The sequence below is a fragment of the Ipomoea nil genome, unplaced genomic scaffold, assembly GCF_001879475.1.
Source record: "Ipomoea nil cultivar Tokyo-kokei standard unplaced genomic scaffold, Asagao_1.1 scaffold2791, whole genome shotgun sequence".
In the NCBI taxonomy this organism is placed as follows: domain Eukaryota; kingdom Viridiplantae; phylum Streptophyta; class Magnoliopsida; order Solanales; family Convolvulaceae; genus Ipomoea; species Ipomoea nil.
In genome coordinates, this window is record NW_017619219.1 from 2,452,140 (window position 1) to 2,468,150 (window position 16,011).

Genomic DNA, 16,011 nt, shown 5'->3' on the forward strand with positions numbered 1-16,011 from the left:
GACCAGTTAAGTCATTATGATTTAACCCTCTACAATCCTGTCGGATCGGGAGGTGGACGAATCCACCTTTTGTAGTTCACAGTTGGCAGCTGCACAAGATTATCTACCATACAAACAAATGCCAATCATTAACATGTATAGCACAGTCAAAGCAAGCATGTGTGCAACAGGACAAATATCTAATATGTAATGGCTACCAACAAATATAAGCACACACAGCAGGATGAAATCAAACATAATTTAGCCCTCCATACACATTAAACTCCAACCAAATCTCATCTATTCCAAAATGTTCTCCTCAAACCATATATAGGCAATTATTGTGGCTCATACAAGATTCTCAGAATGCTGCAAAACCAGTACTGTTTATGGAGACTACAAAATATGAAGCCAACAATGTTCAACACTCAATATAGCTCAACGATAACAGCAACAGGCCGAATCATGAATATAGAAAGAAGCATTAGATATACCATCATGATAGTATCAACTACAAGTAGAAATGAAAGGTATAACTAAGGGATTCAAAGAGCATTGGCACAAGGTATTAAAATTTGAAAGCAGAAACCCATTAAATTGATTGAAAATCCATATGTACATCTGCTGCTATCAATCAACGAAATAAAAGAAGTAAAATTATTTTCCAATTCTCTGAGATAATCAAGAAAAGCTATGAAGGAAAGAAGAAAAGTAGTTTATCCCTTCTTTATCTTTACAGGTAACAGCTGATTAAACCTCCTATGAGATGACAAAATTTCTAAGTCATGTCTTCAAAATTCCAAAGACCATCTGAACTACAAACTTCTGGGAACAATTCCAACTACCCCTGCAAGAGAAAGTATGTTCTCAAAACTGGGAAACAAATACTCAACCAAAGGAAATGAAAGCCATGAATCTATACAACAAGACTATACCTTTAAAGGTATTTCAGAGACTTTATACGAATCCGGAGTAATTGAAGACAACCATAACCCAGGAAAAAGAGTCTGCAGATAGAGAAACAGTAACTATAAATCAGATCATAAAGATAAGAGGTGAAAGAAATACGGCTAAAGGGCAGATTCATACGTCAAGCTGTTTCTGAACAGATTTAGCTCTCTTCTTGGGTCGCCTTACAGGTTTGGATCCGGTGAGAGCAAATATATCCTCTTCAATCTCTTCCCTGGAGAGCGCAAGTGAAAATCTCTGCCGCTTTTCCTTCTTCTCAGCATTGTTCAACTCGGCCTCCGACCTGATTGGAGTCCTGTGAGGCGACTGAGTTTTGTCCTCTGTCATAGAGGCTTTGAATTGGACTCCATTCAAATTCAATGACTTCTGTATCGGCTTCCTGGGCCTCAAATTCCATGTCTTCGACACTGGCTCTTCCGATGATTCCCGATCTACAGCAGCCGGCGCCGCCGCCGTCTTTCCCTCCTCTTGAACCTCATCGGCCTTTGGCTCCTCCTGAATTTCCACGCCCTTATTCTTCCGAGGGAGTTTCAGCACTATTTTTGATCTGCCTTCTTTCTGCCCAATCGCATCCATCTCCGAAACCCTATGTTTCTTCTCCAACTTCTCCGGAACCCCATTCCTTCCCTTCTCGGCAACCGAATTCCGCCTACTCGATTCCGAAACCAAATCTCCGCCGAGCACGGCAGATTGGCGCGCCGGCTGGGTCAAAGGCTCATGATTGGGAGACTGAAACGACTGTAGCAGTGGCGACTGAGACTTCCGTATGGGCGAATCAACCCGCGACGGAGATGATGCCGATTCGGGGAGCTTGGGGGAGCGACCGCGGTGGTGGTTGTTGGAGTGATGATTCTTCTTCCACTTCAAGTGAGGCAAAGAAAAGTTGTGTAGCGGCTGAGACTTAGCAGGCACGGTCGACGTCATAGTCTCCATATACAACACCGTCTGGAAATAAAATGCCAATTTCTCTACCCGATTTCGCAGAAATATCGTTCTCTTCTCGAATCAAATATCGAACACTTGTCAATAGAAATCAAGTACAGACCTTTTTATTCATCCATGGCCAAAGAATCTTCACACTGAAATCCGATCACAAGAATATGAAAACAAACAAAAAGTATACGCATATGTATCATCTGTATATGAATGAAAAAAGAAAATATAAGAGAAGATTGAGAAACTGCGCCTTAAACAAACAATGGACAGAAACCCTAGAGAGAGAGAGAAAGAGAGAGAGAGAGAAGGTGGCTTAGAGAATGGGTGAAGTGAAGAAGAAGAAGAAAAGATAGCACCGAGAGGGCGAGAGGTGAATGAATGCAAAAACAGGGTTACCACTTAACAGAGATGAAGTTAGGGAATTGGCTTTATTTTCCCATTTCTGCCCTTCTCTTCCCTATAATCTATGGCCAAAATTCGTCTTTTTTATTTTTTTCCTTTCTCATTCTGACTAGGATTCCTTTGGGGCAAATTAACGGGGTGTTTGATAATTATTAGGTTATATAATTAGGGTGTGTTTCGTTCATAAATTAAATATTTGGGAATGATAATGAGTTTTGGTGAAAGTATTTTGCATGTGTTTGGTAATAGAGTTGAATTGGAATGATTACAAAACTGATGTTTGGTTGTGTATGATCTTATAATATGAATAAATGTTTTAAAATTACAAAAATAAAAAATCAAGGTAATTGATATTAATATAATGACATCCAAAGCATTAATATGAACCCAAAAAAAATCAAAATAAAAATCTAAAAGTAGTAATCTAAGCTTAAAAATTATATTACCAATAACATGAAATAATATCATTTTTTAAATTAGGGAATGAAACTTTTAAGTTTTAATGGAACGAATAACCAAATCTCATAGTTGTGTTTTAAAAAATTGACAACAAAACACTAACTGTAATTTTGATTCTCATTTCTAGTGTCTAAACTCATGAACCAAACACACCCTTAATAATTTCTCCCAAATATTGTTTACTGAATCAATGAACTAAACCGGTGCGGATAGGTGATAGCTAATAGCTTATTATGTGAACTGATAGTTGATTGTATTAATTGTTTCGATCAGATGGGTAGTATTAGCATTTTGTATAAAGATATTTGATAATATAAATTAGTTGTTTACAACTAGTTGATTACATGTAAAAATAACTTATAAAATTATGAGTTTATTGTTTAATTTATTTAATTAATTAACATTAAATTATTTTAAAGTTGATGTAAATTAAAAATTAATTTTATAATAATAATAATAATATTTTTTTGAGAATAATAATAATAATAATAATAATAATAATAATAATAATATTATTATTATTATTATTATTATTATTATTATTATTAGTTGCACATGTGCGATGCACGGCTATATATATATATATATATATATATATACACACACACACACACTGTATTGAATATACAATATAAAATATACAAATTTAAAATATAATAAATTTGAAATGTTAAACTTTGTAAGTTTATTACACATTGTTGAATACTTCTTTGTACACAACATTTTTCATCATACTTAGACAGGTTACATTCTCACCACAAATCAAAAATTTTAAACTCATTGGGTTACTAACTCTTGAAACAACTACGTACATTTGGTCATGGTTAAAGACATGCCTTTTCAAAAACAATCCACTTTTGAGAGTGTTTGTCCTTGGCTTTTGTTTATTGTCATTGCATAAGATAACATCAAATGGAAACTGTTCTCGTTGGAATTTTAAAGGCAATCTTGGATCTGACGGTGACGTTAGTGACATTCTTGGAATTAAGACATTTGTTCCTGCGTTTGTACCACACATTATCTGGGCTTCTAACACGTGATCAGCACACCTTGTAACAATCTACCTCATACCGTTACAGTCCTAGAGTGTGATTAATATTTCTCAACAGCAAAACAATTGAACCAACTTTCAAAGTCAAAGATCTAGACCATTTAAGAATTCTAGTGTGTGCAAATCTGATAACATATCTACATTTGAATCGGACTTACAAATCGAATCACAACTCAAATAAGTCATACCTTCAGCACGATCATGATCATTCATGTATTGATTAATGCTATCAACCACATCCAATGTTGGAGCCAAAATAACACTATTCTTAAGATAGGACAGATCACCTATACCGCGTCGAAACAAAGAGAATGTGCTATCAACAATTGCAGCAATAGGATCATCGTCACACTTGAGCAATAAGTTATCTGGAATTGTAATATCTGCTTCACCATCAGTTGAATTACCAACTACTCCATCACCTATATTAGCTATCCATTTTGTAAACTCATCAATCTCTTTAGCCTCAAGCTCTTATTGAACACATCTTAGGCGTAAATTCTTAGTTAGCCTAAATATTTTACAAGATCTCCAAAGATAAGAGGAGTTTATGCTTGCCCCCACAATATCTTGTCGTGTGCCCTTTGGAACTACTGGGATAATTTGCCTAAAATCGCCACCAAAAACAATTATTTTGCCACCAAAGGTCATATCATAACTCTTTGGATTTTTGGAGCGTAACAAATCCCTCATTGTCCGGTCTACAGTTTCAAAGCAAAATTTGTGCATCATTGGAGCTTCATTCCATATTATCAACTTGCTTTGCACAATAAGCTCGGCCAATGAACTACATCGACTTATGTTGCAAGTGGAATCTTCATTAACATATATAGGTATGGCAAACCGAGAATGGACAGTCCTTCCACATGGTAATAAAAGAGAAGCTATGCCGCTAGACGCAACATTTAAATCAATTTCACCCTTAGAACTTAAAGCGGAAGAAAGTGTTCTCCACAAAAAGGTCTTACCAGTACCTCAATACCCATAAACAAAGAATAACCCTCCCGATTTGCTTTGAATATCACCTAACACCTCAGCGTAGATGACCTTTTGCTCTTCTGTTAATTGAATAACCAATACTTCATTCACTTCTTTCTAAGCATCACAATCATATGTCCCTTAGAACTTAAAGCGGAAGAAAGTGTTCTCCACAAAAAGGTCTTACCAGTACCTCAATACCCATAAACAAAGAATAACCCTCCCGATTTGCTTTGAATATCACCTAACACCTCATCGTAGATGACCTTTTGCTCTTCTGTTAATTGACTAACCAATACTTCATTCACTTCTTTCTAAGCATCACAATCATATGTCAATTCCTCTTGTATCAACCTATTTGATATTACAGTTGTAACACCCCACTTTTCTTAAACCTTATTAACAATACTTATCTTAGAAAAGGATACTAAACCAGCATAATAAAATTACTCATCAAACTTTAAGAGGTGTCACTGCCACAATCACCACACACGGTGATTGCACAGGCAAGGAAGAGATCTAAACAAGGTCAAACTTAGCTAACTTTAAACAAACTAGGGGAATAAAACCCCGGTGTCCAACACCAACAAAAACATCTGAAAAGGGTCCACAACCAAGTCTCAAAATAAACATAACTGAAAAGAGTTTAGATTACAACTAGCACTCTAAGCTAATCTAGTCTAACTCGATCGCTCTCAAGAACTGGGCCCACTTGAAAGGGGTTAACAAACAAGCAAGTAGAAAACAACCTGTTAGCACGAAACTAAGTATAACGCCACTCAACCCTGTAAAGTGCAATAGAATATATACTTTTGGAAAACATTTGTCACATACACTTAGATCAAGTGAAGTAATCTTAATCACTTTAAACAACACTTAAACATACGCAACAATGAGTTCTAGATGCTTGCAACCTAATCATTAAATAGGCATACTTTCTCAAACACTTAATTCATTAACAATCTCATGCTTTCACAGATATAACTTATCATGGCGAAATACACTGTTCATGCTCTAACTGATGGGTAAAAGATACTAAATACTCAACAAGCAATCTCATGCTATCATACATCTCAATAAGCAATCTCATGCTATCATACATCTCAATAAGTAATCTTATGCTATCACATATCTCAATAAGCAATCTCATGTTATCATACATCTCAAGCAATCTCATGCTATCATACATCTCAATAAGCAATCTCATGCTATAACATATCTCAATAAGCAATCTCATGCTATCACATATCTCAATAAGCAATCTTATGTTATCACATATCTCAATAAACAATCTCATGTTATCACATATCTCAATAAGCAATCCCATGCTATCATATATCTCAATAAGCAATCTCATGCTATCACACATCTCAATAAGAAATCTCATGCTATCATACATCTCTATAAGCAATCTCATGTTATCATACATCTCAATAAGCAATCTCATGCTATAACATATCTCAATCAAATATCTCATGCTATCACATATCTCAATAAGCAATCTCATGCTATCACATATCTCAATAAACAATCTCATGCTATCATATATCTCAATAAGCAATCTCATGCTATCATAGATCTGAATAAGCAATCTCATGCTATCATACATCTCAATAAGCAATCTCATGCTATCATATATCTCAATAAGCAATCTCATGCTATCAAATAACTTAATAAGCAATCTCATGCTATAACATATCTCAATAAGCAATCTCATGCTATCAAATAACTCAATAAACAATCTCATGCTATCATATAAATAAACGACAATATAAAGTCATGCTTCTTATCACACTTTCATGCAACACATGCAAATCATTTAATCATGCAATAAAATGAACATGACCCTTTAGTATAAGTATAAATAGACATACATATACACCCCTTTCTTTGGTAACAAGGAACACTTGTTCGATGGAGGTTTCGTAGAGTGACAATGATTCAGTTTTCTCTTCTTTCACTTAAGTCACATAGACTCACTTTTCTCTTCTTTCTCTAGAGTCGTAATTACTTGATTTCTTTATTTCTTTACTTTTACTCGTGGGTGTGACACCCCGTGCTACGGCCTCCGTATCCGGATTAATGATTTAATTAATTCCGTTACCATATAATTAAAAAGGATTTACTTAGACTAGAATCTCCATTAATTAATTAGTGTGGTCCACGGTGGACCATAGACCCTTATCCTTAACCAAATCCTTAATTCTCTAAGGAATAGGAAAAGTGGACCTTTACCATTCAGGCTCTAGTTAGGACTCCTAAATCTATATATATGGACTTAGGAAGCATTTAGAAACCCTACCACAGTTACTTCTACCGCACAAGATATTCCCGAGGGGAAACCTACAAAGGAATTCCCCTGCCACCAAACGTAGAGGAATCCACTGGAGGGGAAATCTTAGAGAAGAACCTTAGTAGCCGAGGATATTAATTAGGGCTAAGAGGTAACCCATGTCTCGACAAAACCTATTTTCCTTGCTATATCTTATTCATTGGCTCATTTGATAATCGTATGTGTAATTCTGTGATTGAGTCTTGATAGAGCCTTGCCTATGGTTTATATTGTGTTTATTTGATAATCTTGATGTTCTTGATATTGTGATTGATTATATGATTGATCTTGTATTTTGGTTATGTATAGAGCCCTAGGGTTTATAACGTGAATTTCGTATTATGGTGTTATTGATATATTTGGGTGGGATTATGCATGATCAGGTGTTGAGTCTAGCCTAGGATTTATATTTAGGACTTTGCATATAGATTTCTTGATGTTCTTGTGGTTCCAGATGTCCCTGAACCGTTATATCATTAATGTGGAGTCTTGGCATGTTTAGGAATCGTGTTAGAACGTATTTTGTATAATTCTTGGTTTAATCCCGTTAATTGAATACGTGGTGTTGTCGTTATGTGTTTGAATGTGTCTGGACATGGTTTCGGATTCCACGAGAGATCCCGGGATTGAAAGTTGCCTGTGAGTTAGTGGGTGTTAGGTGGGGGCAGGGGTGCCCGCCACCTACCCGCTACACCCTTTCCAGCGGGCATCCGGCGGGCAGGCGACTGCCCGTCGGGCACCCGCTGGAACTGTAGACCGCCGCCGGCGAGTGGTCCTCCTCCCGCTGCCCACCCACTGGAAAGTTGGTCTGGATCGTGATGTTTTCCCCCGTTTGTTGTTTCCCCGTGTCCCGTTGTACCCCGTTTGTCGTGTATGAGTCTCGTTTGGTGTTTTGGGTATCGTTCTAGGAATTTATGTGTAATACGTGTCGTTGTTATTGTGTCTTGATTGTTATTTGATTATGTGTTGATTGATTGAATGGTGATGAGTATCGTGGTCATTGCGCATGGTCGGTGTGAATGATGATGATGAGATTGTGAATGGTGGAAATGAATTGTTGGCGGTTGGCACCACTTGTTCCCGGTCATTATACTAAAGGTACATGCCATAGCGGTTACTGTGCTAAAGGCACAAATCCACCTTCGACTAGCTTGCCGTTGAGCATGGGTCAGGTTATAAGTGCTACGGTGTCATGTTAGAACTATATGCGCTAACCCCTTGATATTGGCACTAGAGGTGCAGATAATGTGAATGGCACTGCGGCACCATCTTGATATGTTTGTGGTTGATAGGTGGTTTGTCGGTGGGGGCATGTAGTTGCCCGGAGGAATAAGGGGTGGCGATATAAGGGTGGCCTGGAGGTATAGGTTAGAACTGATATAAGGACGGAGGGGAGCTACAAGGTTGGAACTTGGTATAATGTTGGAGGATGAATTGTGTGCTTTGATGACTATTTGCTAATTGATTGTCTTGAATACCTTCACTGCCTCTAATTGTTATTTATATGCTTATCTGCCCGTTATGTCTTGTATTGCGTTCTTAGGATGCATGTTAGTCCTTATGATTATTCTATACTGTTGAGTCTGTTAATGTGCCTTGAGCCTTGATCTTGGATTTAAATTAGAGTCTCGTAAGTATATATGTATTCCAGTTTCAAAATGAGTTTATTATATCTACCTATGTTGTACTTAACGCGTTGGAGTGGGTTACCAGCATTATTCGCTGACGATTGTTACACCGAATGTTTTTCAGGTAATGAGCATTAGCTAATGGAGAGCGCTAGTCGGAACCTTGGACTTAGTTTGATCAGTACTAGCATATTAGATGGCCTGCGTGCCTTAGGTTGTAATTGAATATCGATTTATGGATCGACCATGCTTGGTTAGTTTAGCCTGTGCACCTAGGTTCTCAAACCTAGGTGTGGCATAACACCTCGACTCTTAAGGATAGTTTATGCTCTGTTTGGGATTTAAATGTTGGATTTCACCTTTATTTTATAGGCTTAAAATATCTTAAAATTTAGGGGTGTTACAGTGGACGAGGTAAGAACATCACATGATGTGAACGGACCTATCTAGGCTCGGCATCTAACCGACCTAATACTCATCTCGTCCATAGAACCACTCTCTTGGTTCTTTTCTCAAACTCTGTGAAATCAGGCATCGTACTTGTCAGTGTGCACACCCCCTGACCGGGATTCCAAGCCCGGCGGGTTACCCAACCTAGTAACTCGGGAATATCTACCTCGTTACTTCACATCGAATCGCAATGTCCGTTTATTTCTTTACTTTCTCTTTTCTTCCGAAAGGACATAGTCCTAACGGGCCTCCAAAACCTCAGATTACTCACACTAGATACATATAGATATAACTCATGCATTTCAATCTCATGCAACAGCTTTACTTATGCAAACTTATGCACATAACTTCTCATCAACTTCTCTTTTCTTACGAATTGGAAATCAAATATCATGCAACTTCTCAATGCAACTAGATAATGATTTTCCCAAAATAGATATAGGTTTTTGAAAGAATAATTAGGCTTACTTAGAGCCACTTATGCACTTTAATTCATGATATGCTGAACATGCTCTTTACCATAAGGAATATCTCAAATTCTCTTTGACTATAAGTCAAGCAAACAATATGTTAATTCATTCTTATCACTTCATAGATATCAAGAACGTCGTAGCAAATACTTATCAAGTATTGATCATGCTCTTTGAACTCAAAATAGACATCATGCTCTAATATTTCACTTTACTGGACAAATAAATTCATGCACTGTACAACCAAATATCTCATATTCTTGACAAAATTCTCAATAACGCACAATGGTTATTTAAACATGCTAATCAAGCAAATTTGGCAAATAATGATCATGCTTTTAATCCAACAATCAAATACAAATCATGCTTCTCATTCAAATAGCTAAGTTCGAACACTTCACATTTTACTTCTTTGTAAATCATACACAGTGCACTTCAATAGCATTTATCAACACAAATCTACCGGATTTGACTCATTTCAACTCCAAATTCGACGAAGTCAAATTCAACTAGTGCGTCGTAACGATCCCGAGTGTACGAACCTCAAGGGCCCGTGAATCCCGGTCTGAACGACACGTAGCTGAGCCAAAAAGAGCACGACCACTGCACTGGATTGGCCTGGAAGAGCTTGCGGCGGGGCTTGAGGAGCCCCGCCACTTGGCTTCACCAAACAGCGGTCTAGGGCCACAACTCTAGCTATGAGCCGTGCCCTAAGGCCGTTCCTCCACGGGGCTTGCCAACGGGCCCTGCCTAGGGCCGTTGGCTAGCTCCGTGAGCTAGTCTGGTGCACAGACAGTGTGCACCAGAGGGATTTTTCTACACCTGCAACAAGTTTTTGGGGGCCCGTTGGCTAGCTCCGTGAGCTAGTCTGGTGCACAGACAGTGTGCACCAGAGGGATTCTTCTACACCTGCAACAAGTTTTTGGGCAATCCAACACTCCCAAATCCGCAAAAATACATCATAGATCAACAATAGATCACTTAATAGCTTAACCACTTCAATAATCTAGAATTTCTACACATTTTCAAATACAAACTTGACTTCACAGAGTCAATATAAAAAGGTGGGAGTCCATGGGTTATACCTCAACTTCTTCTTCTTTTTCTTGGTGTGGTTCCCTTTCCTTTCTTTCTCAGATGCTAACACCTTCACCACCTATTTCCTCAAACATACATAGATACATACTAAGCTTAAGACAACCTCATAGATAGAAGATTAAGAGATGAAACCTTAAGGGAAGATAAATGAATTGTGGAGAAGAGAGCTAGAAATCCTTACTGTGTTTTCTTCTTTCTCTTGGCAGACTTAGAGAGTGAGGAGACAAAGAAGGAGATAAGGGAATACAATGGAATAAGGATGAATATATAGGGTGCAAATCCCTAGGAGATTCTACAATGATTGGTTGAGGGTTGGATGGTAAATTGGCTTGATTCTCAAAAATATCAGACAAGGGTTGGAAGCTTGTGGTTCACCAAGCATCATGGACCAAAGTCTAGAATTATGGTTTTAAATAGTTTGGGGGTCAAAATATATTTTTTCCAGAAATACTTTCTAGATAACCACTTAGTTTAGGTTTCTCAGATCTCTCCCAGTTTCACTTAGATTGACTTTCTGGTCAAAAACTCGGTACACTATGTACTCGAGAATTTAGGATTTTGAAATAGAATAAGTCCCGGTATTGAATTTACTTAAAAAGTCACTCAAAATAATTTATTCCAACACCGTTTTTATCATAAAATTTTTGGAAGAGTGAAAAATGGCTATTTTGGAATTTCTTAAAACGGAATTTAGAAAATTAAATTTTGGGTTATCACATTCTACCCTCCTTAAAAGAATTTTCGTCCTTGAAACTTAGAATGAACGAACGGGTCTACTTAGAACGAAAGCTTTCAGAAAGATGGTAAGAATTTCAAGATTGGGCTTAAGAATTTTTCTTGGAATACAAGGAAGTTTAGGAATCTCTGAGTATCAAACAAGCACCCAAACAACTTAGGCGCTAAGCTTAATCTAACTACTAGAACTTACTAACTCAAAATTTCCTTGTTACTTCTCCTATTCTCATCGTTCTTACCACTTCTTCAATCTCAACACTTTGAACTTCTACTCTTCTTGCATGAAATTCTTAGAGTGTTTCATAAACACCTTTCTTCTTACTCAATAGTATCTTGTTATTCTTCTCTAGGGTCCGATACCCACAATTTCAATCTAATACGGATCACGACTTCATTTGTTTGGAGTATTAAGTACTTCCTTGCAAACTGCTTACCGCTCTCACCCATCACTAAAAGGTTACTTGTATCGAGATCCAGTTCTCATATTACTATTACGTTCACTTCAATCATAGTTAATGAACTTCAACTACAACAATCCTTGCATTTCATTGTCATTAGTTCCTCATCGTTTGCTTAATCTTTTAACTATCGATAATAAACAAAATCAACCCTCATTGCTTTACTCATCACATTCATCATTCGGTCTCTATCATCATACCAGTCATAGTATCACAATCCCCACTTTCCTAACGTACCTGAATACTCATCATGGAGGTAGGTTAATCCATATGTCCACTTAGTGTGGTTCAACTCAGTCTTAGTTTCCTTTTACTGTAGGTTAGGAGTAGTAATTCCCTTTTCCATCCATGCCAGTGTATTCTTTTTATTATTTCCTTACTAACTCTATGAACATCATTTAACCAATTAACAAATACTTTATCCAAAAATTCTTGATAGTACTAGCTACCATTTACTTCATCTGTCTAGGGATTCAGGATGGAGTGTCGTGCCTTCAATAACAGAAGATCTTAACTATCCTTGCTACTTTTACCAATTTGTTGCTTACTTCTTAATAGCTTTGTTCACTTTCTCTACTTTAAGAGAATTCACACGCAACGAATTGCGATCATACTTCTTCATTACGCTTTAAACACTTATCCACTTTAGTTAGCATTGCTAACCTACAAGTCTCTTTCTCCCAAATCTTTTCCGAAACTTCTTATGGTTCAATAAACTCCGACTTTGATTTCTCTCTTCTTACTAGTCTTTACCATTCCTTTCTAAACGAAATTCTTAGCATTACTTTCTTTCATATCTTAGCCTCGATACATCCCTTCAAAAGTCCTTTGATACAAAGTCTCATTCTCTTTCAAGAAAGTTCAACGATTGAACTAATCCTTTAGGTTTACTTCTACCAAACTTAGTCTTTTAATTATTCCATTATTCTAACAGGAGTTCAACTACCTCTTGTTTCATTCTCATTACTATAATTCTTCTTTAAGTTCTCATAGATCTTATCACCCCTAAATTTACATTTTTTTACTTGTCCCTTCTTGCTTAGTTCATTCCTTAGCTTTTTCACATTTCATAGGGACCTACAACTTACTGACAACGCTTCTTCCTATCTTTATATCTTTCATAGTCCAAAGTTACTATTCATCGTCTTAGACTTATCTTCTTAAAGATAAATAGAACTGCCTTATGTTTGTGTAAACCAATCTTAAGTTCCAAGTTTTCTATTTTCCAAGTTTAACTTTTATTCTTTGAGTTTAACCTTTAACCTTCAAGTTTGATCTTTGACAGTTCCTTCACCATTGATCCCGAAAGCATCCACTTGGCGTAATTTGTTTCCTTCTTGTTGCATCAACATCTACACTTGTCTTTCCTTCACGATTGAGAACCTTTAAACCTTAGTCTTTAAGCTCCCATTGCTACTTTTTCTTCATATCTGTATTTACTAGCGTAGAGATTTCACCTCAACTCTCGAGGTTAGCTTAGATCTTGTCGACGATACCACATTGGTGATGATGTTGATTCTTTCTAGCGAAGGCTGCTACAGTTGACTCCAAACAGCGTGTAGAGTAGCATTCTTTATCGGGTTCTTCGATTGTCCAGATGCACACGCTACTACCTTAACTTTGGCGTCAATCGACGTCCAAACTCTTTTCTCTTCTTACTCAAGTCCTTAACAGACCCCAAACGATACAGCTACCTATCTAGAAGATAGAAACTTACCAAATAAGTGTACACCATCAGGGTGCAACAATCACAAAACTCACTTAGCAAAGCACACTGAGAGAGTATAACTCTTATACTTATCACATAGCTTTCTACTTTCAACCTTCAACCCTCAACTTTTAACTTTTAACTTTCAACTTCTAGCTTCTCAACTTTTAACTTTTAACTTTTCTTTTTTCAAAGGTAAGGCTCACAACAAGTAAAACACGTAAACAAGAAACAAGTATAAGCTCTTATACTTATTACTTTAACAACTTTCACAAAGCTTTCACTTTCGAACTTTAACTTTCAAAGTTTCAACTTCTAACTTTCACTTTCAGCTCTCAGCTTTTACTTCTATTTTCAACTGTATACATTTGGTTTTCACTTTCAACTTTTAGCTTCTCTACTTTTACTTTGAAAAGATAGGCAAGCTGCACTTTAAACACATTGATAAAGCACATAAACAGTTAAGCAAACGCAAGGAAACTCCCAACCCCACCGCGTTCCTAACTGATTCTTAAAGTACTTCTTAACTTGGATTCTTACACTTAGCCTCTGGACTTAGAGTCTTTCTCATCTTAGATCTCATAACTTAGAGTTCTTTCCTTATCTTGTCCTTCCTAGGACTTCAACTTAGAGTTCCTAAGGCTCAAACTTCCTAAGTTCCTGCGGTTTGTACTGCTCTGATACCAACTTGTAACACCCCACTTTTCTTAAACCTTATTAACAATACTTATCTTAGAAAGGGACCCTAAACCAGCATAATAAACTTACTCATCAAACTTTAAGAGATGTCACCGCCACAATCACCACACACGGTTATTGCACAGGCAAGGAAGAGATCTAAACTAGGTCAAACTTAGCTAACTTTAAACAAACTAGGGGAATAAAACCCCGGTGTCCAACACCAACAAAAACATATGAAAAGGGTCCACAACCAAGTCTCAAAATAAACATAACTGAAAAGAGATTAGACTACAACTAGCACTCTAAGTTAATCTAGTCTAACTCGATTGCTCTCAAGAACCGGACCCACCTAAAAGGGGTTAACAAACAAGCAAGTAGAAAACAACCCGTTAGCACGAAGCTAAGTATAACGCCACTCAACCCTGTAAAGTATTATATAATATATACTTTTGAAAAACATTTGCCACGTACACTAAGACCAAGTAATCTTAATCACTTTAAACAACACTTAAACATACTTAACAATGAGTTCTAGATGCTTGCAACCAAATTATTAAATAGGCATGCTTTCTCAAACACTTAATTCATCAACAATCTCATGCCTTCACAGATATAACATATCATGGCAAAAACACTGTTCATGCTCTAATTGATGGGTAAAAGATACTAAATACTTAACAAGCAATCTCATGCTATCATACATCTCAATAAGCAATCTCATGCTATCATACATCTCAATAAGCAATCTCATGCTATAACATATCTCAATAAGCAATCTCATGCTATCACATATCTCAATAAGCAATCCCATGCTATCATATATCTCAATAAGCTATCTCATGCTATCATACATCTCTATAAGCAATTTCATGCTATCATGCATCTCTATAAGCAATCTCATGTTATCATACATCTCAATAAGCAATCTCATGCTATAACATATCTCAATAAGCAATCTCATTCTATCACATATCTCAATAAACAATCTCATGCTATCACATATCTCAATAAACAATCTCATGCTATCATATATCTCAATAAGCAATCTCATGCTATCATACATCTCAATAAGCAATCTCATGCTATCATACATATCAATAAGCAATCTCATGTTATCATGTATCTCAATAAGCAATCTCATGCTATCAAATAACTCAATAAGCAATCTCATGCTATAACATATCTCAATAAGCAATCCCATGCTATCAAATAACTCAATAAACAATCTCATGCTATCATATAAATAAACGACAATATAAAGTCATGCTTCAAATCACACTTTCATACAACACGTGCAAATCATTTAATCATGCAATAAAATGAACATGATGCTTTAGTATAAGTACAAATAGACATACATATACACTCTTTCTTTGGTAAGAAGGAACACTTGTTCGACGGAGGTTTCTTAGAGTCACATAGACTCACTTTTCTCTTCTTTCTCTAGAGTCATAATGACTCGCTTTCTTTCTTTCTTTCTTTACTTTTACTCGTGGGCGAGGTAGGAACTTCACCATGATGTGAACGGACCTATCTGGGCTCGGCATCTAGCCGACCTAATACTCATCTCACCCACAGAACCACTCTCTTTGTTCTTTTCTAAAACTTTGTGGAATCAGGTATCGTACTTGTCAGTGTGCACACCCCCTGACCGGGATTCGTAGCCCGACGGGTTGT

General features: G+C 36.8%; 2 protein-coding genes across 2 annotated transcripts; both read right to left on the reverse strand.

The window, feature by feature from the left end:
* Window positions 1-547: 547 nt before the first annotated feature.
* Window positions 548-10,637, reverse strand: LOC109157671. The gene is made up of 4 exons (XM_019305532.1): window positions 10,626-10,637; window positions 1,069-1,967; window positions 915-986; window positions 548-826 (listed from the first exon to the last, which is right to left on the reverse strand). The coding sequence occupies exons 2-4, from the start codon at window positions 1,879-1,881 to the stop codon at window positions 821-823; spliced, it is 891 nt and encodes a 296-aa protein (XP_019161077.1). The 5' UTR covers window positions 1,882-1,967; window positions 10,626-10,637; the 3' UTR covers window positions 548-820.
* Window positions 3,881-4,489, reverse strand: LOC109157638. Its single transcript, XM_019305490.1, has 2 exons — window positions 4,321-4,489; window positions 3,881-4,218 (listed from the first exon to the last, which is right to left on the reverse strand). The coding sequence occupies exons 1-2, from the start codon at window positions 4,487-4,489 to the stop codon at window positions 3,881-3,883; spliced, it is 507 nt and encodes a 168-aa protein (XP_019161035.1).
* Window positions 10,638-16,011: the final 5,374 nt, after the last annotated feature.

Bases quoted from the DNA above. Each gene is read 5' to 3' on its own strand.
- LOC109157671 (XM_019305532.1), bottom strand. From the start codon at position 1,881: ATGGAGACTATGACGTCGACCGTGCCTGCTAAGTCTCAGCCGCTACAC. The intron at 987-1,068 runs GTATGAATCTGC...CTCTATCTGCAG, and splicing joins CTGTTCAGAAACAGCTTGAC to ACTCTTTTTCCTGGGTTATG.
- LOC109157638 (XM_019305490.1), bottom strand. From the start codon at position 4,489: ATGAGGGATTTGTTACGCTCCAAAAATCCAAAGAGTTATGATATGACC. The intron at 4,219-4,320 runs GTAAAATATTTA...TAGCTAATATAG, and splicing joins CTCTTATCTTTGGAGATCTT to GTGATGGAGTAGTTGGTAAT.